Source organism: Impatiens glandulifera, chromosome 2 (genome assembly GCF_907164915.1).
Source record: "Impatiens glandulifera chromosome 2, dImpGla2.1, whole genome shotgun sequence".
Classification (NCBI taxonomy): domain Eukaryota; kingdom Viridiplantae; phylum Streptophyta; class Magnoliopsida; order Ericales; family Balsaminaceae; genus Impatiens; species Impatiens glandulifera.
The window spans coordinates 61,622,145-61,648,915 of NC_061863.1; the positions used below are offsets into that span (position 1 = coordinate 61,622,145).

At 28.4% G+C, this 26,771-nt stretch overlaps 4 protein-coding genes across 5 annotated transcripts; 2 read left to right on the forward strand and 2 right to left on the reverse strand.

Annotated features, from left to right (window-relative positions):
* Window positions 1-212: 212 nt before the first annotated feature.
* LOC124926834 lies at window positions 213-2,454 on the forward strand (the record flags this gene model as incomplete). The annotated part of the gene is made up of 3 exons (XM_047467145.1): window positions 213-606; window positions 867-901; window positions 1,453-2,454. Coding segments are annotated over 3 exons (1,227 nt in total), but the record flags the coding sequence as incomplete, so codon positions are not given.
* Window positions 2,455-3,481: 1,027 nt separating this feature from the next.
* On the reverse strand, window positions 3,482-4,738 carry LOC124927173 (cyclic dof factor 3-like). Its single transcript, XM_047467537.1, has 2 exons — window positions 4,491-4,738; window positions 3,482-4,380 (listed from the first exon to the last, which is right to left on the reverse strand). The coding sequence occupies exons 1-2, from the start codon at window positions 4,644-4,646 to the stop codon at window positions 3,643-3,645; spliced, it is 894 nt and encodes a 297-aa protein (XP_047323493.1). The 5' UTR covers window positions 4,647-4,738; the 3' UTR covers window positions 3,482-3,642.
* A 7,622-nt stretch (window positions 4,739-12,360) lies between these two features.
* On the forward strand, window positions 12,361-14,184 carry LOC124926387 (myb family transcription factor PHL8-like). Of its 2 annotated transcripts, none has more exons than XM_047466599.1 (6): window positions 12,361-12,823; window positions 12,919-12,995; window positions 13,069-13,131; window positions 13,211-13,286; window positions 13,362-13,431; window positions 13,520-14,184. In XM_047466599.1, exons 1-6 carry the CDS (start codon window positions 12,762-12,764, stop codon window positions 13,985-13,987), a joined length of 816 nt encoding a protein of 271 aa, XP_047322555.1. In that variant the 5' UTR covers window positions 12,361-12,761; the 3' UTR covers window positions 13,988-14,184. The 2 variants fall into 2 exon arrangements, with proteins under 2 accessions (XP_047322555.1, XP_047322554.1); XM_047466598.1 differs by having other exon boundaries at window positions 13,086-13,131.
* Window positions 14,185-19,270: 5,086 nt separating this feature from the next.
* On the reverse strand, window positions 19,271-20,684 carry LOC124925141 (amino acid transporter AVT1I-like). The gene is made up of 3 exons (XM_047465111.1): window positions 20,585-20,684; window positions 19,909-20,504; window positions 19,271-19,837 (listed from the first exon to the last, which is right to left on the reverse strand). Exons 1-3 carry the CDS (start codon window positions 20,682-20,684, stop codon window positions 19,310-19,312), a joined length of 1,224 nt encoding a protein of 407 aa, XP_047321067.1. The 3' UTR covers window positions 19,271-19,309.
* Between the last annotated feature and the right edge of the window lie 6,087 nt (window positions 20,685-26,771).

Genomic DNA, 26,771 nt, shown 5'->3' on the forward strand with positions numbered 1-26,771 from the left:
TTAGATTAAGATCCATCTAGTCTAGCAAATTATTTTATACAGATAAATTTACTTAAGTTCACTGTTGAATTCTATCCTGGTTCTGGAATACAGTTGTTGTTTACAATGGAATAAACTGTTCGGTTTAAGCCTGCACTGACTGGAAAAATGAACTGAACAGTTGCGGGGAAGTCTAAGAAAGCTGATAGTGAAGTTGCTGAGTTCCATAAAACATAGCTAAGACGGGGTCCCTCTGTTGTGTGGCCGCGAGGCCACATGGGTCTAATGCAGCCAGTGGAGAGTGGTCATTGGATCCGCAAGAGCCATATTGGCAGACTAATACGAGCTTCTCACCTCGACCGTCAAGATGGGACCTCCAGTACCAGCCTGAAGAATTATCGTTTGGTTCACAAGATGGTGTTCTATTATATGGATCCTCTACATCATCTAACAGTAGAGGGAGTCGGAACTGGATAAGAGGGATTCATATATATAATCATCAACACTCCACATCTGATGGTGTTGGAACATATTTTAGTAGCCCATCTGAGATTTCTCCGGTCCAACAGTGGACTCCATCGATACAAGAAATCAGAGGAGATGATTACGGGAATTCATCAAGGAGAGGTAGTAAATTATGGCTAGTTCACTATTCACTGACCCCATCTTGAAACACCTTTATTTATATTTGTGTGTCTAGAACTGAATCCAAATTCGTTTGAACTTAACTTAAATAAAATCTGATTCAAAATTTTATTGGTTTGTCATCCATACACAAACAATTAACAAAAATTATAAGTTTTTCCAAACACGGCCAGTATAGAAATTCTCTAATATATATGTTAATTACTTTATGTTCTGAAATAAATTTGTTCTCCTATTTGCAGTTCAGAGGCCATCATCTTTTTCGCCTACCATGGAGGTACAAACATTTCATGTTATTTTTGGTATTCATTTTGAACTTGTTTGTTGTTCAAAATAATCTGGGGCACAATGATATGGGTTATTTGAATTAATCTCAAATTATCCACTATTTCTCAGATTTATTTTTTTAATTAACCCACTATCCAATCATCAATCCCCTAATCAATCACTTCATTCAAATCATCAACCAAAATATTGTCTATTTCTTTTGTAAAAAGATATGTTCTTCATTATGTGGTATCTAATGTCATTATACCAAAATAAACCCAATTTACAATAACCTACTTACCTACACCTAAAAAACGTTATTTTGAAATATTCTATTGGTTATTCAAACAAGGCCTGATTTCAAAAAAAATAATATTGTTTGATTGAGAAGTAGATTATTTGGGTTAAATAACTAAAGGATACTTTGTATTTAATATTTTAGTACTATTGTTGATGATTGAAGATTGTATGAAGGGTTAATTGAATTAAATCTGAAAAACCCTTGATTAAACAAGGCCTGTGTGTTTGACTGAAAACTTTCAATATTATCTAATAATGCAGGGAACTGTGACGGCTCAAGACAGTGCAGGCTCCACTTCATCAAGATCCGACGGTAGCGAGTCTGATCCCATTGTGAAATCATCTCAACAACGTCCATTCCCAAGTCGTCGATATTTTATGTCCAAACCTGTTCATCCTATGTCCTACCTGCTAGAAACTCCTACAGAAGAAGTCTCAAACAGGTCAGAGTCTGATGCTGCCACCACTCCACAAAGGGATCTAAGCAGTTGGAGTGGTAGCATCGATTTGACAACAGAAGCTCCCGATCTGTTCGAATGCGAGTCTAGCGGCGGTCCTTTGAAATTCAAATGCGGATTGTGTGAGAAGTATCTTTTCCAGAGATCCCCATGGAGTTCACATCGGATTGTGAGGAGTGGAGACATGCCTGTTGCCGGAGTCCTTTCATGTCGTCATGTTTTCCACGCAGAATGCTTGGACCAAACTACCCCAAAGGGCGGAAAGAGTGACCCTCCATGCCCCTTGTGTATGAAACAAGAGGAAGAAACCGCCTCCTCTCCAGAGCAGAAGAAGCTTATCTCTAAGCTAAAGGGTGGATTGACAAAACATAAACCGTTCAATGAAGAACTTACATCATCGAGACCCTGGGGGGGATGTGTTCAGGCAGGGGACTGTCTGGAAGGAGCATTGCAGGCTCCTTCGCGAAACACGATGCTGTTACTGAATCGGAGCCGCATGAGAAAAACTCTTACTTCCAAGCCTAATCCTCCTGTAACCGAGTTTCCTGGTAAGTTGAGGAAAAATGGAACACTGGTGATTGGTGGTAAGTCTAATGATTAGGGAATGGAAAATGTGTACAGTTTGTTGCTGCCTGCTAATTTCTCTGTTGCTTGATGGGTGTGTGATCCTAAACTGTTAAGACAGTAAGTCAGTCAGGGTATTGACAAATTTGTTTAATTTTGTATTTCCACTATTTGTTTTTGATGACCAGCTTAGCTTAGCTTGCTCAATCCATTGTGTTATTGCCAGAGGCGGATCATATGGTATGGTACTAAGTTTATTCAATCCTACTTTTTTATTTAACTATGAAAATCATTTACAATATCAAATCTTGGGTTAGATTGATTCAGTTTGCAAGATGTTACTAGAAAATTATAACTAAAATATTCTCTTAAAATGTAACTGTCTCTTTATTTTCTTATTTCCACACTTTTTCTTACTCTTATCATTTTTTTTTCTAATTTCTTTTTATTCACTTTGTTAAAAAATTTATTTAATTTATTAATAGTATAAAATTATTATAATAATATAGATTTAAATTTTACTATAAATATATGTTTGTATCAATTTATATGAAAAATATAAATATAATTTTAATTTCAGTAATAAAATATTTATATTAAAATTAAAATCAACTTTTAAATGAGAAGGAGATTGAAGCAGAGAAAATATGCATAGCAATCTATTCTTTAAATTTTGTTAAGAAGTGATGTTTTTTCTTTTATTTATCTAATTATTTATTTTAATTAAATTTAAAATTATATATTAATAAAAATTATAGAAACTATTAATTTAAGTACTTTATTAATATTTAAGGACATATCACACACATATTAGTTAGTTATGAGTAAAATTTTCATTTTATCTTAGTTATTGTTTTTTTGGTGTTTATCTACTTATTTTTTTCTGACAGTTTGATTAGTTAAGTCTTAAGTGTAATTGAATATATAAATATTTGGATAGAGAGTTCATTTTATTCATGAACTTACATGAGTGTTTTTTTGTTGTTGTATTTTGTTTATTATAGTCTTAATTTAAGACATTAACTCTAATAAATTCATATATATTTTCTCTACACAATTTTTAAATAGTTTGTTATTTTAAAAAAAAAAATCTTTATATATTAAAAATAATAAAAATTCGTTTAAATATAACAATGAAAAATAAAAAAATTAGTCATAATATGTTATCGTTTCCAAGTCAGACGACAATTTTTTAAACTTTTATTTTCTCAATTATTTATAAAAGTATTATTCAACCTTCTAAATTGAATATGAACAAGTGACATAAGTTGAGAAAATAACTTTTTTTTTTATATTTATTTCCTAAATATTTTATTGTTCCTTGGTGCTTCACCAAGTGGCTCACAATCTTCACCAATTGAGACAATAATGGTTGAGAATTTATAATACATAAACAACAACCAAACGAAACAGGGTTCATGAAAATCAGTCAAGATCTCTCGTGAAATCGGACAGATCTAATCATGGCCGCCGGATTAGCTTCTAGTACGATCAGCGACGGCTCCACTCTGCTGCTGCAGTTCTGCTGTTCGTCTATATTCAACGGCAACCCTTTCAAACGCCCTCCTCCACCTTCCCTATTCCCGTTGATTATTGAATCATGATCAATAATTCCAAGAGTAGACCATATAGAACTTCTCGCAGCTTCAATTGGATCATCAATCCTCATCGTCTTCGGAATAGTACAGATCCTGTTCTCTGAATCATCCGACTGACTGATCATTTCCACTTCTCTTGAATGTTTACCCAGTGCCAGAGCTAGGTTCAGGGTAGTTGAATAATTAGGCGGCCGGCGTCCATTCCAAGATCCGCCAAGGGCGGCGCAACCCCAAAAGGGGTGTATTGCCGGAGAATTACTAGAACAGTCGGAATCCCCATTAGGTCTTATTAGTATTGGAGGATAATGCAAAGAAGAAGAAAACGGGATCTTGTTTTTACGGCGACCGGAGCCGACCGGAACGTTCCTCATGTTTCCTCCGGCTGTCCAGTACCTTTGACATTTCTTGCAGAAATGACGAGGCTGGTTGATGTTGTAATTGTTGTAGTAACAGAATTTTGTCTCCATACTGTTACAACGTTGGCATGGAATTATCTTGTCTGGCTTCTTCAAACCCTTCTCCTCCTCGTTACCTTCTTCTTCTTCTTCTTCATCTGTTGAGCTATCTTTCTGGAATTTCAATCAAATTGAATTAGAGAAATTGAAGAAAAAAAGTAATCACTACCCATGAATCAAATATGAATCTTAATCAAATGGGTATTATCGAAATATTTCAATACCTCGCTGTCGCCGTGGTGGTCGGAAGGGGAGGTTTTGCCTGCCGGAGGAGTAGTCGGCGGAATAATAATAATGTCCGGATCTGAAGGTTGACGTGTCGGTAACGAGATGGATTTACCAAAGAGTTTTATTCCCGGTTCTTTAAGTTCTTCCGACATACTTAACCGTCGACTCTGTTCTTCAGCTCTCTCTCTCTCTCTATAACTCTCTGTTTAATTTTGGACTTCTCTCTCTTATCTCTGTCCACAAAGTATTTAACTTTTGTATATATTGATGATTGATGAAGTTGAGGAGGGGCTACCACGTCAGCTCCAGACTGGAATCTAAGCCACAAGTTGATTTGTGGCTTCAAGAATATCTTTTTTGGTTCGATGCCTCATGGCTGTGTTTTTATTATTATTATTATTATTCTATCCCTTCACACGTGGCTTACAAAAGAGCAGCACCTTTGTGTTCCTTTACATTTATGTACACGTCATCACCTTTCCTCCTCATCCATTTAAGTAGATTAATTATAAATTAATCTAAGTAGATAAGAAAGGATTTTATTAGGGCAAATGGGATGAGAAACTATTTATAAAATACTATTGAGCATCCCTACCACGTGGCGGGTGGGGGGACCACAAGGCCAATTGAGAGGAAGATAACCGGCATTAAGATGGATCGATCCTATTTGGATAGAAAGCGAAATGAAAAAGTTCTAGGCAGACAATCCCATGTTACAGATCATCGGTTTCTGCCACGCGGTTTTGAAGACCATATATGGTTAGGTATGTTTATTCATTTCTTCCGATCATGGACAAACCAAGATTCGGTTTTGGGATGAGTTAATTTTTTTTTTTTTTTATGATAGACTAAAGTAAAATTAATTTTTTTTTTTAAATAAAATGGATAAATAAAAGTAAATTTTATTATTTTTTAATAATTAAATAAATAAAATAGTGAATTCTATTAATTTTTTTTAATAATTAAGGGATAATATCATATTTTAACCGTAAAAAAAATAATATATATTTTTTTTATTTTTTCGGGGTGGACTTCAGTCCACCCAAGCCCCTACATAGATTGATCTCTGCTTATATGCTTAATTTTGAAAGTGTCCGGATTGTCGGGTCGAGAGATATGGTTAATTTGGATATATATGTGAGACTAAATATATACTTGTGTCGAATTGTGGGTTGACCTGTTCATAAACTTAAAACGATTAAAAATAAAATTAAAAATATTATCACATTTTTACCGTAATATTTTTTTCATGTTAGTTTAAATAAAATCTTAAAGAGTTTTGAAATAGCTAGGTTTCAATATATAGTTGAAATAGTTAAAAGTTAATGTTCATGATAATATTTAATAATTAGTGGTATCTTAATTCTTAATCCATCAATCCAATTTATTAAAAGTTTATACATGGGTGGTTATACAACTGCCACGTGTTAAATTAATCTGACCTGACCCATATTTGGCCAAGTGATTGTTGCACGGCTGACCGAGCAAAGCCGGGTCGATATGTGCAGGAGCACAAGACCAAGGCCAATTATTTTTCTTTTCATTTGTTATTAGGTTTATATTATTTTTTTTAATAATAAAAAAGAATTATTGATCAAATTAACATTACCATATATAAAGTTCAATAATTAGGCTATTAACTTTTACTAACATAAAATCGTCCATCTATCCGAGCTATATTTTTTCACAAAATCTATTGATCAGACTAGTCACTGGAATACAACCATATCATTTCTAATTGAGTGGCTTTAAATAAAATAAGTTGTATTGAATAATCTTTCTATTCATCTTTAATGATTCTCATTTCCATATCAAATATTTTGTGGAATCTTTCATCTACTCCTCAAACACACAGGGACCAGATGTTAGAGTGTGTGCATGGAATAAAGCAATATTTTTATATTTGATTAATTTTGTACTTTTTCATATAGTTTGTAACAAATTAATTCCAAGATGTATGCTCTCATCATTTTTTAGTTTGTCGAATCTAAATACTGGACGAGCTTGTTTGGCAATTACTTTTTAATTAAAAAAATTCACATATCTTATTATATTTCCTTCTAATCACCAAATTAATTACTCTATTTATCAACTAACGTATTCTTATTCTTATTCTTATTTTTATAAATTTTAAATATGAAAAGATATTAATTAATTCAACAAATTAAAAATTCAAATAATTTTTTTTTTTATCAAACAAGCTCCACATACTTAATAGATTATTGCAAGAAACTTCAATATTTACTATAGCTTATTAATTTGAGGAATTTCTTTCCTTTTCAAAATAAATGATTTTTTAGTTATTGAAAATCTCTTTTTATATGAGATAATTGATTGATGATTTTTTAATTTATTGTCTATATGTTCTTCAAATTGTATGTGCAAAGATAAGAAAAAAAGTTATATATATTTAAAAAATCATTAATTAGAATTTTTAAAATTCTCTTTCCCAAATTCCCTCCTTATAAATAAACATTATATATATATTTAAAAAATCATTAATTATGAGTTTAAGTGAGTTGGTTCAAAAATATTACAAAAAAAAAGTTACAAATGTGGAATATTGGAACAAAATGCTTATATATGATCAAGGACTTTTGAGCAGTTGCAAGAAAAAAAAAACTTCATATGAATTATATAGATCCATTCCAATTTTACTAAAAAATGTGACATATGAACATCTAGCTTAATAAAAACATTGACTCGGTGCATCAGCCATCAGGTATTCCAAGTTGATTGGTAAGTTATTTATTTATTAATTAATTAATAAATCAAAGAGTTACATATCAAAAATTAAATTACAGAATAACGTCAATAAAATTAAAACAACTAAACAAAAAATTATGTGTTAAATAATATGACATATTTGAAATAATTAAAATTATAATAACGAAGATCGAATAAATTTATTGAGGGTGACTCCAAAAATCGAACAAACCAATCAAACGGTGTCGAAAGAATCTCAACAAAATATTCTGAACGGTATTAAATTTTGTCCTTGATCGAGGGTTGATAAGTAACGCCGGAAAATGTCATGTCATGTGATAACTGACCATCTACGTATTTGGTAAAAAAAGTGAGAAATCCTTAGAAATAATGGGAGGATATCTGTAAAAGGGTCTCCGTCTGAAAGATTTATTCGATGACTCTTTATTGGAAAATGAAAAACAACTAGAGATCCGGTAACTTCATCTCTTTACTGCTAAAAAGTGGACGGACGCGAACTTAAGAAAACATCACCAACACAATTGAAAGATATGAGCAGCAAATAATCTACCGAAGATTGAGAAAATTATTCAAATTACAAAAATTCGAGATAAAATTTTGATCGACTAAATAAGATACTGCATCGAACAAAATACAATACTAACTTAAATCTGAGTGGTGAAAAGAACTAAAAAATTAAAAGTGATAAATGAATATTTTTTCAACTTTTTATTTATTTATTTTACTTTTTCTTAGAAAGATGATTAGTAAGTTTATTGAATAAGTATAAAAACATTGAATATTTGTTTCACTTGCATTGATGGTATTCGAATTCAAGCATCATACAAAAAAAACAAAAAACAAAAAACAAATTCACGAAAGTGGGGAGAATCTTACATCTAGAGTGGAAAATATTATAGTGCGGAAAAAGATTGTGCGAAAGTTATTTTGGATCATGGGAATTGTCCTTGTGTTCTTTAAGTATGATCATTTTTTTATTTTGTTTTCATTTTTCTGTATATAATTATTATTTTTATTTTATTTAATGAAACAAACTTTAAAAAAATTATTAGTTATTTATATTATATTAATTGTGTTTTTTCATATAACAAAAAAAGATTTCAAAATATTATTATTATGGATACATTGCTATCTAGCATAATTGAAATTGAAGGTCACGAATTCGATTTTAACTTAGAACGACTTAAGTTGAAAATGAAAGTCATAATTATAGGATATAACTTCTAACATAAAAATAAATAATATATGATTCTAAAATAAATAAATAAATAATAATATTGCTATATATGATTCTAGCCAATAAAAAACAAATAATATTGCTATATATGATTCTAGCAAATTAAAATGTAATTATTAATTAATAAGCAACATACCCTTAAATAAAAGATATATCCCTTACTAACGGGCAAGATAAAAGCACAAAAGAATAATAATTAAAGTTAAAAATGTGATTTAAAAAAATGCTATTTAATAATCTATATGTAATATGTCTATAGATAGAAAATAAATAATAGTAACTAAAGTTTAAAATATGATTATTTACTATATACTGAAAAAATTGCGATTTAATGACTCAGATATTAAGGTTTGAACAAAATTTATTTGAAAATATTTTTGTTATCAAATATCAAATTGAACTATTAGTTAGAAGAGATAATATATATTCAATATATATATTGAAAATATTCATTAATTATATATTAACATTTTTACGTAAAATTTAGCTGCACTCAAACAACACTACTGGATTAAACAAAATCTCCACTCCAACCGCTAATATTAAAGACATTAAATGAACAAAAAATTATAGGTGTTTTTATACGGTTCATAATATTTATTGTGTTTGAAATACTTATATAACTAGTTTAAAAGTTAATATCATTAGCTATTCTAATTATTTTAAATTAAATTGCAAGAATAATTTATGTCACATCTTTTTATTTTAACTATATATACTTTGTTAAAAACACTAAATTAGATATCCCTTTTTTAATCTTAAATTAGAAATAGACAAACGAAAGCAATCCCGAAAGGCCAACTCCCTTGACATCACCATCTTAATTTCTTGCTAAAGTATGATTTTCAATTTGTCTTCAACATATTTCAGGGAAAAAGATAAAAAAAAAAAATTAGTTTGAAATTCATCATCTTTATATGCAGGAACAAACAAGGAATATATTCTCCATTAGAAGGTATGAAAATGAAGAACTAAATAAACCTTCTAAACTTGGTACTAAAGATGGTCGGGTTTGGTTTGATTTGATCTGTCTATTTATAGCCACAAAGTGGTGGATTTGAGATCTTATAAGAAAAAATGAAATAGAAATGCAGGTTTTTGGCCCTGCTATGCAACTGCAAGACATTGCTTTTGACATCATTTAATTCTCTAAGCTCATTATTGTAGTTCATCATTTGTTTCCAATGAACTTTTTCAAAAGAAAAGTAATTTCTACAATTAACAAATTAAAGAATATATATAGTATCTACCTTAAAATTATAGCTAATATCATATGATAAAGGAAACCTAAATATAGGTGGAATTCAAGGACAAGAAAAGGAAACCCACTAAATTGTTTGATGTGTGAACGAACCAATCATTCTAGGTATTGGACCGAATCAATCATGTTCCAAAAATTAAGATTGTAATCTATAAAAGTACAATAAGTTGATCTTGCTTTTTCAGGGTAAGAACTCAATTAATTAGATTAAGAAGGGAATTAGGATTCAATGTATCGATTACTTAAAATATCTTATAGACTATTGATGATTACGAAATTATAGACCTATAAGATAAATAAAGGCTCGTTCATGCTATAAAACATGGAAAATACTATTATTGATCATCTTCTTGGATCCATATACAGTAGTACTATCTTTATTCTTTGAGCTAGCTAGATTCCTTGAAAACGTTCCATCTGGGTTATTTGAATTTCATCTGTAAAATCAGCAGTAGACCTGATTGAGAATTTATACCGATTTGTCTCACTGATCACCTCACTTTTGCTACTTGCAAGTATGCCGTTTCGTTTTCAATGAATTAATTAAGCTCTTGTTTTCGCACCACTATTGTTTAGCTTGAATTTCAGAGTCGGATTCAGCTTATGTTATGTATTTTGCTACAAAAAGAAACTTATGGCCACTAGTGAACCCATAACCCATTTGTGTGTTGGTGTAAATTGGGTTCGGGTTCTTTTGATTATGAATCAATTAACACAAAGTTTTCCCTTTTTGCTGTTTCTCTGCTGACGATTGGTGGAATTTGGTAATTGAAATCCTATTCTTCGTTGGAGTAGAGTGTGCTTATAAAACTCTTACTTTTTGGGGTTTGGGGTTTGGGCTGTGTGTGTGGATGAAAAACAAGTGGGAGACAGTTTTCACACTTTTCATTGTGACATGACCCAAGGCATTAGATTCAGGAAGTCGACATAACGTTAGGCAGCATTAATTGCAATTTTCTGAATTACTTACCAAGTTACCATACATACATTTAGTCAATTTCTGAAATGTTTGAGAATATGTTGCAGTTTGTAGGGGCACTTGTTTTCCTTACTAAGTTACTAGACAGAATATCTCTGTTTTGACTGATGTAAAATGCCATAGCAATAGTGAAGCTAGTTGACAGTAGCTCCAGATTTCATGCATTGATTCATGCATGCATGGGTGATGGGAAGAAGCTTTGCTTTGCCTGACAGTAATTTCGTAAGAGCATGTGAAAAAATGTGAGTTGCTGGCTGGCTCCATTTTCAGCATTGCCATTATGATGCATCCATTAACATTATTAGACCAATTAAATATAAATCTCAATAATTTTGTTGGATGTCAATATCACTATTATTTTCCTTTTGTGTGTGTGTGTGTGTGATTCTTAGGGTAAGTACCTTTTTCTCCATCGATCTTAAATCTCTACTTTTAGATGTGTGAGATCTCTGTATTGGACCCTACTGAGGAGGAGGAGGAGAATAATAAGTGATGAGGCTAACTTTTATTTGAATGACTTTTGATCCAAAGGAACTTCCATCCTTCCTTCCTTCCTTCCTTCTGCTAATGTCCTAAGAGTAGCAGAGAGTCACTTGGCATCTCCTGGAATTCCCTTTACTCCTTATGGAATATATTAAAGTAAGATAAGGGGCTCCTAAAGTACTTAAAGAGAAAGGTGTCTTGGAAAACTCCATTTTTCTTTCCTGTTTTTTCAAACATATGGGCCATATTTATCATTTAAATCACTTGCAATAATTATATTCCTTTGATGCAAGATAAGACTTGTTGCTAACTTGGTTTTGTATGCTAGATATATAATACCACATTAAATTCATAGGAGGGACGAGTTCTTCGAAATTAAATTAAAAGGTCACATCCTTAATTCCTTGTCAATGACTCGAAACGAATAACTTTTTATTTATTTTTTGCTATTTCATTTATCCTTTGCTTTGTTCTGTTTTTCCTACTTTTAATAATAATAATCTCTGAAGCAACTTTTTGCAATTTGTTATCTTCATTTAATTTGGCATTTGAATCTTGGTGTTTGTTCACTTAACTTAACCTTGCTGCAGTAAATCAGAAATATTAAACAAGTCATTAATTGAGTGGTGTTTTTGAGGCCCATTTCGTTTGACATGCTTATTAATGACATTGTCAAAGTGATTAAGTATGATTTATTTGTTACTTAGGTTCTCTGCCCTATGAAGTATGAATTGACAAACATTTTTTTCTTCTTCTGTAGAACGATTTTTATAGGTTGAACAAATAGGGTTCGATTCCAATGCAAAGTATCTTGATTATTGAAGTGGGGGTTATTATATATAGTGGATGTTTTGTTAGCTTCATCCAACCTTGTCTCAATTATTATTATTTCTTTTTTAAAAGAGTGCAGTAACATTAGTTTGGCATGATATGATTCAGACAAGTTTGTCCTAAAACCTAGAGCTAGATTCTTTGATTCTCTCATACATACGGTGAAGAACAAAGAAATCGCCCAAACCACCACTGGCCACATAAAAATAAAATAAAAGGAAAAAAGAGAGTAAAAGTACACAAATAAAAATGGGTTTTGCCTTTGGATCATTTCTAAGAAGTTTGATTTGAAGTCCAACTGTTATTTTTTATTATTTTTTTTACCTTTGAAAGCTCTTCAAGTGTGAAATTTAATGTATTTTGAGTTTTTTTCTCAAGACTGTTTTCTTCTGCATGGGAGAGCCCTCTTTCACATTCTGTCCCGCCAAGAAGAATAAAATTATTGAATGGCGTAAATTCAAAGAAACAAGAAGAAGAAAAAGATATTAGTGCAAAAAAGAGAAGTCATGGTATATATTCTCCAATGGTTACCCCACTTCATGTTTCCAGATGTGAAATGTGAATGAATACATATGACAGTTGAATCAAGTCTCTCTACTATAAAGGGAACCAAAGACTCGCCGATCGTACTTCAGACAGAGATTGTAAAGGCCCATACAAGAAGAAATATTGAAAATGGGATATCATCAAAGTAGGCAAAATCAAGATATGAATTTAGTCCTATCAAGTGATGCAAAACCAAGGCTGAAATGGACTCCAGAACTTCACCAGCGATTCCTCGAAGCAGTCTTTCAACTTGGAGGAGCAGAAAGTAAGTGTGAATTCAATGTACAAAAAATATAATCTTAAACTGTTTCAATTCATTTTGGTTTAATATATAATGATGATGATGATGATGATGGGCAGAGGCAACACCCAAGTCCTTGATGAAGGTGATGGCCATTCCTGGACTCAGTTTGTATCACCTAAAGAGTCATTTACAGGCAATTGCAGTTTTCTATCTTTAAATAATTCAGGCTGACATGAAGAGATAGTCTATATATTATATTTACACAGGCTGCTGTTTTCTGCAGAAATACAGGCTGGGGAGAAGCCAGCAGTCAGAAGTCTTCCATGAAAGTAATAATTAAATCAAAATTTCAAGTTGAGCAAGATGGATCAGTTTAAGTTTAAGGTTTTTTATTTGGGGTTTTTGCAGGCTCCCAAGAGAATCTGGAAGCAGAAGTTCATTTTGATGGGAAATTTTCTCCTCTACCACAGAATCCAATCAAAGAGTATGCATTTTAGTCTGGAATTTCATCTTTCCGTTTGCATGTCTGCTAATCTTTTGTGGGTTTTGCCCGAAACAGAACCTGGCAGATAGAACAAGCCCTGCAAATGCAAATGGATGTCCAGAGGAAACTTCACGAACAAATGGAGGTTAGAAATGTTAAAACTTTATCCTCTTGATTACTTAAATAGTGAAGTTGTTGTTCTTGTTGTTGTTGTTGTTGATTACTTTGATCAGGTGCAAAGGCATTTGCAGCTGCGTATTGAAGCTCAGGGGAAATATCTGCAAACTGTTTTAAAGAAAGCCCAAGAGACGTTTTCTGGACAAGGGTCTCCATTAGTGTCGATAATAGAGAGTGGATACCCTAGCTCCTTGTTATCTGAATCAACAATGGACAATGAAAGCGCAAGTATGACAAGTTCAGGTAGGAAGAAGGGAAAAAGATTAAAGTTGGGGGCTGATCTTTCATTGATGGGTGGAATGGATGAAAGGGAAAAGTGCATAATTGATGGGAATGGGAAGAAAAGGATTAATGGAATGGAAGAACAAAAATCATCATCTGGGACTGGGAGTGTGAAAAGATCATCGGCTGCTTCAAATGTTGCAGGGGAGCCATGGAGGAAGTTCTTAGGGACGTTAGATTTGAACAGTCAATGTGTGAATGACTTTGATTCTGGCCCCAAAGCAATGATAGACTTGAACTAAATAAACACTTTGAATCATCACAGAATATATATACTCATATGGTGGTTGGTTTCAGATATGGGTAGTGGTAGAGCTTGATTCAATTAATTATAAACAGTATGTATATATGCTTAATGATATTTGTAAAAGCTTTTGATTTCATCATCTGTATATGTGTATTTTCTCATGCCAATAATTAAGATAGTTGATGACTACTATATATTATACAGTTTGGTTATAGCTATAAGCTTTTTATCAATAATAACTATACTTTGTTTGGCTAGGGATGATAATTTGTGGGTACCGGTTCTTTAGGTTAATCAGGGTATATAACCGGGTTCATGGATGGTTTGAGAATTGAGATACTTGACTGGGTTCCGGACCGGATGAATGGTGATTGGTGAGTGGACAAACCTTCACCAATATTCAAAACTAAAGTTGATTTATTTTTATAATTTTACGTTTTCAACTGTTTGGATTATTTGTACAAATTTAATTATGTTGTTTTTTATAAAGTATAAAAGAATGCTTAAATACTTAAAATCAAGACATTGGTGATATCTTTTACTAATTGAAAAACTATCAAAATTAAAATTGAAAGTTATTTTTTTTGGAACATAACTATTTTTATCTTTTTAAATTTGAATCATGATTATAACATTTTTTTTATTATTTTATTAGTAATAAAGTGACAAATTCCATTTCAATTTAAGGATATATAATTTTTTTATAATGATAAAAATTAAAATTATTTGAAGCATTACTAGGATTCATTGAGTGATTTTCGAGTTTTAGGTAGTTGTTGAAAGGTTTGATTGATGCGATCAATATGACATGCCCACATATTTGGGTTATCATTCCAATTATATTTTGGTCGGAGAGAAATCGCCAAATTTTGAATGATCGCAGTCTTCTGATACGTATTATTTATAATGTTATTATTATAACGCTTTTTGATATTCGTTTCGAAAAACCGATAGAGTCAATCGATGAGTAAATCGTTTTCTCGAGAACTTACCCATTCCATAACCTATTGAGTCACAAAAAATTTTTCATGTCATGCTTTTTCGTTGTATTTATACGTTTTTTTTATCATTTTTAATATTAATTGACTATTTTTAAAAAATAATTAAAATTGTATGGAAATAGTCCAAATTATATAAATATTTAAAATTAGAATGATAGTAGTTTAACGAGAATAAAACTAAGTATTATCATACAAAATTGAAAATTAAAATTCATATAATCAAGAGATTATGGGTTTAATTGCGATAAACTTCTTAACTAACTCCATACATTTATTTATAATATTAATATGAACTATCCCTAAATGAGTTGAGAATGTCTAAAACAAATTTAACCCCACATAAGAAGGTATTTCCACATAAGAAGGTATTTAAGATGAACATGGTAGACCGGGCCAGACCTAAGAAATAGAGTTGGGGTAGGCTTAAAAAAAATTAGGATAGACTTAAAAAAATATTGAGAAAAATTCTGAATAAATATAAATTTTATCATTTTTTTAATAATTAGGTAAACAAACATTGAAATATATTGAAATTTTATAAGAAATTAGTGGGTATAATCAAATTTGACCATAAAAATAATATATATATATATATATATATATATTTAGAATTCAGTCTAATCGAGCCCTTACATAGATTGGTCTCTGATTATTGATTTATATTTGATGGGATAGAAAACAAAATATATAATTATATGATATGTAAATATATAATTATATGATATGTAAATATATATTATATTTATTATATGGGTTAAGAATATTATCAATATTATAGAAAATGTTAGATGGATTAATCTTGTAGTATTATTGATTTCAGTCTTTAACTTTTTAATCTTATTTATCAAGTTAATGTTTTATTTTTGAATATTTCAATATAAATATTCTACATTTCTGTCATATATTGGTATTAATGGTTACCGAGATTTAAAAAAATGATTAAATTGCAATAATATTTTTGATTTGATGTATTTTATTCATTATTTTATAAAAAAAGTATACCCATAATTACTTAATTCTAAATCCATTCATTTTCTACTTACCTATTTCATTTCATTTTCCAAACTCTCATGCACTTTTATATTACTATTTCCAACTATCTATTTTCTCTATAAATTAATAAATTATTTAATTTTATAAATATAAAAATATATAAAATATGTTGGGCCAAATAATCAAAGCAGTTAAAATATGATACTATTCCCAAATTTGTGAGGCACAAGTTGGGCCTAATGATCAAAGCAGTTAAAAAAAGCAAACAATTTTTTTCCAGACAAAAAAATAAAACTACGTAAACATGAACACAATTGCCCTGCCCTTTTTCCGAACGCAACTCTCCTACTTCAAGATATGTATTGATAAAAGGATTGACAACATGCATCGAAGATGGAGTAGAGCCGTGTATAAGTAAATGAGTCCAGTTAAAACTATCAAACTAAAACTATTTAGTTAAATTTATTATAATTTTAAACATAAATTGTTATATCTTTGTTTAACATACAAATTTAGAATTTTTATAGAGTTATAAGTTCAAATCACACCAAAAATATTTTTATTAATTTTTTAAACTAGATCTAGAGTAACAAAAAAAAGATATCGACATTTTTCTACGGAGGACTCAACTATGGATAAGAATATTAACTTCAGCTAGACTCTTTGAGACGATGCATATGAGATTGACAATATTTCAACGCCTATTTAATTTATATTTAATTTTTTTATTAAATAATAATTAGATAAATTAATATAAAGATGATAGAATATATATACCTAACATAGCATTGAGACCATTGAAACAAGTCACAAGGAAAGTGGTGCCTATATATTTTAGGTTGCTGAAGGGCATCATGGTTTTGATTCTCAATTGTATTTGCACATCCCATGTTATTTGAAGGATCAATAAAAGGGTACGTAGTGCCTCATATTTATAATTTATATACATGACTAGCATAGAGTTTGGATTACTAATAATATATTGGACTGCTCCTGTTGGAAAAATGTGAAATTATTTTTGTTGCCATGTCTAGTTTAAATTTTTTTTATAAAAATAGTGAAATTAATTTGAACATATAAATAAATAAAAATTCTTAAACTTTATCTAACCACTATGTTACAATATATATATTTTTTAAGCATACAATAAATTTAATAGTTTTTTATTAAATATACTGCCCTAATAACCCTAAGAAAAGTGGTGCTTATTTTAAGTTGATGAAAGTTAACATGGTTTTGACTAGTACTGGGCACAGTGGGCTAATTCGTGCCAAATCGAAACTCATTCTCATTCTTGTCGTGTCGATCCTTGAATGGATGCACTCAAAATATCCAGACTCACATGACTATTTATATCGTGCTAATTTGTGCACAAATTTGTGTGGCGTGTTGTGCCGACTAGAACTGGTCATTGTGTCAGCCTAATTTGTCGGGTCGAGACCTATTTTTATGTGTGTCATACCATGTCTTGACTCGCTCAAAATATTATAGTTCACGGTCCATTCAATTCATATTACATTATTATTATTATTATTATTATTATTATTATTATTATTATTATTATTATTATTATTATTATTATTATTATATATATGATTTATTGTTTATTTACTTAATTTATCTACAAATATCAATTACCCATTATTATTATAAATATATTAGAGATAGTTAATTAAATGACTTAACTTGGTTTAATAGGTTAAATGGGTTGTTTTAGAATTATTAATTAATTAATTTATATATATATATATATATTAAGTTAATTAAATATGAAATTTTATAGTTTTTAAAATTTTAGATGATAATTAACTCATAAATATTAAAAAGTATATGATATTTATTAGAAAATATTTTTATTTATTTATTATTTAACTTTATTTTTATTATTAAGTTTTAGAATTTTAGAGTAATTAAAATTATTTAAAATAATTTAGTATATACCTATAAATATTCAATTAATATTAAAAGCAATGTATATTGTTAGGAAAAAATATTGGAATAGGATAAATTAATAAAGCGGTCCAACAGAAAAGAAAAGTGCTATTTTTTCACGGCCTACAGGCTACATTTGAGGTCCAAAGATCGCAACGATCCAAGCATCCAACAAGAGAGAAAGTGCTATAGACTGCACTCAATAGAGCTTCTCTCAAAGATTGTTGAATCCATTTTTGTGTTCAGATCAGACATCCACAGGTCCGAAATCCTATAATTATTGATGTGTCATTCCATCTATTTCATGTAGTTATTTGAATTTTAATATTGTCCATTTATATGAAAATCATTAATTTACTCTTTCATAGACGGATCCAAAATTTAGAGACGAGATGAACTTGAAAAAAAATATGGTAAACTTATATAAATAACGATAAAATTTTGGATAAAACGAGTAAATAAAAATAAGTTTTACCATTTTGTAAATAATTAGATAAACAATATTTAATTTTTTTAAAAACAAATAAAGAATAATGTCACATTTTTATCGTAAAAAAATAAACATTTTTTTTTGGGATGGGCTGAAACATAGATATGTCTCTATTTTCGTCATTCTGTAATACATGTATCAATGACTTCAATTTCCTTTGAATTGATTGATTTGATGATGAAAGAAAATTAAATTGATATTTTTTTTAAGGTTATTTGCATAACAACAAAAACAAGGCATATTTTGCATTACTTTTTGTTATTTTAATTCAGTGTCGATCTTCCTAATTTGGAGCTCTGAAATCAAAATATTAACTGTTTCATTATTATGTCAATCTCATCAAGTCAAATGATAGTAATAAGGATGAAAATATTGTCTTTTTAACATTCTCTTGTTTCATTCTCACTATTTTTATAGTCCTGACTATTTTTATTTTTTTAAATATTTTTTTGAAAGTTAGTATTATTTTTATAATTAGAACATCTCACTTTAATTTAGAGTATTTTTATTAGAAATTAAATTAAAAACATTTATTTATTAAACAAATATCTTGTCATTTTAACTATCTTAGTAATTTAAATAAAAAAATTATTCAATTATTGTGAATTATGATTATAATAAAAAGAATATCCTAATTAGGTAATTTATTTATTTCAAAGCCAAAATATTGTTTTATTTATTACTCCATCTAACCATTTTCTAGTTAGTGCAATTGTACAATAGTACTCTAAGTGGTACCCTCATATGCATAGCACCAAGTTTGGTCACAATCAAATACTTAACACTAACAAGTAGGTTTATGTTTTGTCAACTATGCATTTCTTTCTCCTTTTCTAATTTTTCATTTCTCTCTCAATTGACATCAATTGGTAAAATTATTTTATTCATAGATTAGATTAAATTAGGATGATGATGACAATAAATGCATTACAATATTTCTAATAGAAGTATAAGTACCCACAATGGAAACAAATATACCCATCATCAAAATGATCACTATGATCATATACTCTAATCCAAATCTCTTCATATCTTTGTGGATCTTCAAATAACACAAGCACGGAAGCACGATCGAAACTCCCACCCCAAGAAAAGCTCCCATGAACGTCATCACATACCCAAAATAAGGAACCGCCATCGCCACCACTACGGTGATGAGTAATATAGCGGTTCTAATAAGGATGGTGATGACTTTTCTTCTAGAGAAAGGGAACATATCTTCAATTGCGGTCGCGATGGGACAGATCACTAACGCGTATTTTGTTATTGGCCCGACTAGAGTTGTATAAATTGCAATTTTAGAACTCATGAGCTGAGATGGGAGATTTAGTGTCACTTGTGACACAAGACTTCCACCAAACATGAGGTAGCCTTCGATTGCCATGGAAACATAGATGACGGTGCTTATTAAGAAGCAAACAAACAAAACCTAAAATAAATTATGTGATTAATACTAAATTCTCAAATTAAGGTGTCAATTAATTGTAATTAACTCATCACCTTGGGGAAGTGGATCTTGTCTTTCATTGAATTGTTAAGAGTAGGAAAAACTGCATGTCCACAATAACAGAAAGTATATAAGCTTATGGCTGTCGGCAAACTGCTCCATATCCAAAGCTCTCCTTTTTCCTCGAACCCTACACCATCTGCGGCTGCACCTGACCAAAACACCGAGCCCACCATGATAAAAGAGGCGAAGACACCTCCAACCGAAACATAAGCCAACAAGCCCAAATTTGTGAGGCACAAGGTAGGCCAAATGATCAAGGCAGTTAACAAAACAAACAGTTTCTTCCCAGCAAAGATAAAAGAGACACCCGGAAAGAGCTTATCCAAGTTGTCTCCTTGTAGAATCAAGAACTCAACCGCTACCAAGAACAACTCTAAGTACATAAACATGGACACGATTGTCCTCCCCTTTTTCCCAAACGCCAACTCTCCTACATCGGGATATGTATTGGTAAGAGGGTTTGCATCCATGCATCGACGGAGGAGTAAGGCCGTGTAGAAGCAGATGATTGCTACCATGAATAAGAGTATTAAGCTCATCCAGCCTCCTTGAGACAGTGCATATGGGATTGACAATATTCCAACACCTATATATTTATAATCAAAGATTTCTTTATTATACTAGTTATTAGATAGATTAGTAAAAAGATTGAAAATATATAAATACCTGACATAGCATTGAGGCCATTGAAACAGGTCCTAAGAAAAGTGGTGCCGGTTTTAGGTTGTTGAAGGGCATCATGGCTTTGACACTCAATTGTATCCATGTTTGCTTAACATTAATAAAAGGTAGTGCCTCATATTTATATACATGACTAGCTAGATAGGATAGTGTTTGAATTCGAACTATATTATTATTATTTTTAATAAATAAATAAAATAGTAATATAATATTTTTTTTTTTAAAAATGATTAATATACTAAATGAACAAGATGATTTGGAAAAATAATAAAAAAACATGAAAAATAACTTCAAACATAAAAAACAAAATTCATACTATATTGTTATTATTTTAAATAAATAAAATAATAATATAATAAAATTTTCAAAAAAAATGATTAATATACTAAATGAGCAAGATGATTTGAAAAATAAATTAAAAAACATGAAAAATAAATTTCAAACATAAGAAACAAAAATTAAAAAAAAAATATATATATCATAATAATATTTTGTAGGAACTTAAATAGTCAAAATAAAAATAAATGCATGCATACAAACATGCAAAGACTTTAGTAAATCAGAACAACAGATGCCATTCATTTTCTGATCTAGTTCATAATTGCGTTGAATGAGCATCTTGTTATATAGGTTCATAAAGGTGACAATTACTAGTGATGTTGAGTCAATTGTCATTTTAAATGCTTAAACAAAGAAGATGAGAAAAAGAAAACTAAAGTTAATGTTAAAAGCAAATCTGATCAATAAACAATGTAAGTAATTAATTAATGGTTGTCATTGCATGCAACTGCTAAAATTAAAGTCCTCTTTTATGATGATCTTATCATGTTATGTAGATTACACGTATATATATTATTGACAGAAATATAACTATTAGGTTAAATACATTAGGTTACACGTGTTTATATAGAAATATATTTTTTAGGTTACACGTGTCTTGATTATTCACAGAGAAATACAACGTGTGAGTATATACATCTCGATTATTTATAAAGAAACACGTTTTTTAGATTTTACCATAAAAAAATATCACAGAAAAATAAAGCAAGACTATTCACGTATATTTTAAGTCACGCATTATGATTATTCAAAGATAAACATATGAATTATTCACCCAGAAATACTAATGCAATAGCACACTGACTCATCATTCATTTGATTTTATTATTTTTACAAATTCTTTAATATAAACTCTTATATCCTCTTAATATATTATTTTCAAATAAATGAATACTTAATTAGAATATTAATGAAATTAAAAAAAATAAAAAAAAATGACAATATATTATAGAAGGAGTCAACATCGTGTCATATTTGAAAAAAAAAAATTATTATAGAAAGTGAGACAAAAACTTATTTCCTATTACTTAGAGAAAGACAACTATTTCCGCTATTAAAAAACATAGATTAAGAATAGATGCACTAATATTTTAAAACCTAATAATTAGACCTTAGTGTATTAGTTACACTGATGAAAATAGAAATGCCTAATTACAATTTAATATATATTTTAGTATTTTATATTTAAGCATTAGCTAACACAATAGACAAAATGAGTAAACACCACGTATGACTCGATTAATCTGAGTCATCTTGAACATGAATATTAAAATTAGACTATTTTGCATAACACAAATCACAGTAAACATGACGTGATTGGTTCGGGCCGATACTATGCCACATCTAATATAGGTTCGACAAATGATAGAAATATTACAATTTTTTTAAAATTAAACTTAAAAGATAAATCTTGTTATTTTTAAACTTCAAAAATAAACTAAAAACTTCATAAAACTTAAGTAATAAAAATTATTATTTAATTAAGAGACCAAAATGGGAATTTAATTCTCTTTTAAAATATAAGTTGAAATTAAAGATATGATAATTGAGTTACTGATAATTTTTTAATTTAAATAGATATAAAATCTTATAAGTAAATTAATTATTTAGAAAGTATGTGAAATGTGAGATTATTACATAATTTTAAAAAAAAATCTCTAAAGAATTTAATTTACTTGAATTAAATTAAGTTCGTTAATTCCATAATTAGTTAGGTATTTAATTATTTTCAAAATAATACATTTCTATTTTCAAAATTAATGTACAATATTTCCAAAGACTACATCTAAACATTTATGGTTTTACTTGTATTTTTTTTTTAATTATTAGAAAAAGGGTTATATTTTAAAAACCCATTGTTATAAAAGTTATTTGTTATAACTTAATCAGAAACACTCTTAACAAAATCATCACACCAAAATGCTCAATCAAAACTTATAAAAAATTTAAAAGGAAAGGTAAAACAACTCATATGGACTGATATCAACATTAATGTTAACATATTTGATGTTCCATTTTCGGTCTCCGAACAATTTAACTTAAATGTGATGTCCTGAAAAAGATTACGTGATAACTTGAAAATATTTAAACAAATTCATCACCGCAATGTAAAATTCAATATTTTTATGTCATTTGCGTGCGACAATGGTTGTCTTACCATTTCATTTTAGTTATAAAGATAACAGGTATTAGAAACAGAAAAATCGTGAAAGTTACATCACGTATCAATAAACTCACCTTGTTTAAAGCATGCTCGACAAGCACTTGCCGCTTCCATGTTTTATGTCACTTGAAGCTTGCTTTATATGTTTGACGAAACCTCAATTCTAACAATGATGCAACAAAATTGGACTTTGATTAGAACCATTTGGCTCCATGTTTTGTCATTAGAGAATCATTTATTGTTTTTATGCCTAGTTTAATCATAACAACAAAAATATTTATATAAAATCAGAATACACGTACATCAATATTTAAATTAAATTTCTTATGTCAATATGGTTCAACATCCTTCAAATAACAATGTGTATTTCTATTTCTTTAAAACAACCTCTTTTTTTCTCATAGAACCATTTTTCTTTGATAAACAAATCAAATTTTGATGTTAATAGGAGTAGCTTAAGCACAAAGTATTTATACAAATCCCATAATAACATACAAAACTCTAACTAACTAAAGCGATCTCAAAACATTCAAATTATCAAAAAGAAATGGTAATGAGTCATTTTCCATAATACATAATACTCTACTATATATATATATATATATATATATATATATATATATATATATATATATATATATATATATATATATCTTTGCAATCAAGTTTCTAATGACCTTTTAAAATATGTCTGGAAGACCACATACCCCTACATAGTTTCTTGAAATTTGTCCAAACATTAAATTATTGAACTATATTAATTGATGAGTCTCTCAATAGATGCATTTGAAGCACTAATTTTTTCTATCAAATAAAAATGGAGACTTTGATTAGAACCAGTTACTCCTCAATAGTCAATTATATATTATATCCAATTGCTCCAAACTAGTCAATCTTCCTCACCAAATAATACCACAAAATTGTTAAGGATCATCTTTAAGCTGCCAAATCTAGTTCATAGTATATAGTGGTAGTGGATTAAACGCCTAAACATGCATCACAACATTGATATTTTCATAACTTATTTTGTTTGTTATTTTCCGCTTTTATTATTGTAACACTTAAATCCAATTCTGTACAAATTGGATCAAATCAAGACTCAAATTAAGAGATTGCATGCAATAATGTCATATGAAGATTGAAAAAATATTGGAATCAATTTGATATGTCATTTGCATTCCCTTAATCTTCTTTTGACATTATTGCAATGCTATACATTTATCTCAATATCTTATTCTGCTTTTACGTTTCCATTATTATTCATCTTCAAATTCATAACTACAAGATTAAAAGTAAATAAAGTAAAAGTCATTCTAAAGTATGATATTATAAAGTAAATTTAGTCATATGTATCATTTTAATATATGGAATATCGATTCAAAATAAATAAAGTACAAGAAAAGTCAATTCAGTCATATATATATATATATATATATATATATATATATATATATATATATATCATTTCTATATATAATACTTCACTATAAAATTTGAATTTATGACACATTTCAAATACCATATAATTTCTACAAAATGTAAAGTTATAAATTTGTTGTATTAAATTTTCTTTCATATTCTTAAATTTATAGTTCTTAATTTGTGGGTGGCTAAAAATCACATTTGTCAAAAAAAAATAATAATTTAAAATTATGTGCCTTCTTTTTAAATCCTTTGAAACTCATATAAGTGTTAAACGGAAATGACATACATAATCTTATTGTATTGATTCTTACCTCAATTTAAAATACTTTTTTTTACTGAAACTAATTTGTAAATTAAATTTTTGAGACGCGTGTACTCTCACATATTATCTATATAAAATTAAAATAATAAATATGTTTTTTTCCTCACTAGTGGGCGGTTAAAATATCAATCTTTTTTTTTCTTTTTCTTTTTTTTTTTTTTTTTTTTTCCTTTATGTCTTCTTCAATCTTTTAACCATTTTTGGACTTTGTCACCTTTCTAAATTCCTAATAACTGGAATCTTTGAAACTACTTCAAATTAAATTAAATTGTTATCAATATTTATTTGGGTAACGTTATAATATTGAGGTAGTGTTTTGGTAAGTGATACAAATTATATAAAGTATAAGTTATATAGAAGTATAAATTGTAACGAAGTATAAATAATATAGGGTAGTATAAGTTGTATAGGTTATTGATGTTTGGTAAAAATTATAAAAATGGTATAAGTTGTATATGGTTTATAATTTTGTATTTGGTATAAGAATGTAGTATAAGTTGTATAAATAATAAATATTAATTTAAAATTAATATTAATATTATTATTTTATTTATTTATTTATATTATAAATAATATTATTTATTATTATAAATTATTGTTTTGTTATTATTTAATAATTAATATAATTTTAATTAAAATATAAAAAATTAATTGTAATATAAACGATAAATTATGTTTATTTAATTTAAATATTATTAATAATTTTAATAAAATAAACTAAAATAAAATTATTATTTATAATATAAGTAAATATAGAAAATAATAATTAATAAAAAATAAATAAATATTTTTTAATTAAAATATTGACTATTTAAAAAAATATATTTTTAAAAATGATCATATATATAATAATAATAATAATATTATTAAAACTAAATAAAATATTTAATATATTATACCATAATAGGTTATATATAATATTAATAAAAGATATAATAAGAAATTAAAAATTAAATTATACAAGGATAGTGTTGTACCTAGGGGGACTAGTTACTATTTTATACCAGATATGATGTATAAATTATATAGGGTTATAATTTATATAACCGTAAAAATGTAAAAGAACACTATATTAAAACTCTAATGGTATAATTTATACTACACCAATAGTGTAGTACCCCTCTATACTTCTAACCAAACATACCCTGATAGGTAAAAAAAAGTCAATATTAAATAATAACATCTTAGGATGAATATTTGAACAAATAAATGATCTTGTTGACATGGATTTTTTTAGCAAACCTTTTTTTTTAAATGGTTCGGGTGTGAATATATTTGAACAGGACTATGATAACATTAGTTTTTATTTTATTTTTTCTCTACCAATAAGTTGAGTGAAGAGTCTCCACTTTTCACTTAGACTAATTTAATGAGTTTAATCTATTATATTAATATCACCTCCACATATTAAAATTAATTAAAAGAAATTTCTCTTTTTGTGTCTCATGTCTTCTTCAATATTTTTAACCATTTTTGTAGTTCCTTATCCATGTCACCGCTTTCTAAATTCCTAATTAATTACTCCATTATTGTACAGACATTGACAAATGGAATCTGAATATGTTTTAGAATAATTGAAAATGGTCTTAGAGATTGTTTGACATGTGTATTATGAAGATTATTTCCAAATAATAATCATCCCATCAAACATTGAAATGAAACATTTTTTTTATTTTTTTCATAACATTTTAAATTATTAAATCCAAAGAAATTTTTAATTGATTATCTTATTAAAATCAAATTACTTTGACACCAAACATATTTTTATAAAAAAAAATTAAAAAAAAAATTCAAAGAATCCAAGATAAGTGTTGAGATTATTTAAAAAATAATAATAATATAATCCTTTAAATCAATTTCATCACTCAATTCATAATTAAAATATTAAAATAATTTTTATTTAAAAAATTAATTTTATTATT

Coding starts and splice junctions, on each gene's coding strand:
- LOC124927173 (XM_047467537.1), bottom strand. CDS start 4,646: ATGTCGGAAGAACTTAAAGAACCGGGAATAAAACTCTTTGGTAAATCC. Junction 4,381..4,490: donor ACCACCACGGCGACAGCGAG/GTATTGAAATAT, acceptor TTGAAATTCCAG/AAAGATAGCTCAACAGATGA.
- LOC124925141 (XM_047465111.1), bottom strand. CDS start 20,684: ATGGATACAATTGAGTGTCAAAGCCATGATGCCCTTCAACAACCTAAA. Junction 20,505..20,584: donor TGGCCTCAATGCTATGTCAG/GTATTTATATAT, acceptor ATAAATATATAG/GTGTTGGAATATTGTCAATC. Junction 19,838..19,908: donor ACAAGATCCACTTCCCCAAG/GTGATGAGTTAA, acceptor AATTTATTTTAG/GTTTTGTTTGTTTGCTTCTT.
- LOC124926387 (XM_047466598.1), top strand. CDS start 12,688: ATGGGATATCATCAAAGTAGGCAAAATCAAGATATGAATTTAGTCCTA. Junction 12,996..13,085: donor ACCTAAAGAGTCATTTACAG/GCAATTGCAGTT, acceptor TGTTTTCTGCAG/AAATACAGGCTGGGGAGAAG. Junction 13,432..13,519: donor AACTTCACGAACAAATGGAG/GTTAGAAATGTT, acceptor TACTTTGATCAG/GTGCAAAGGCATTTGCAGCT.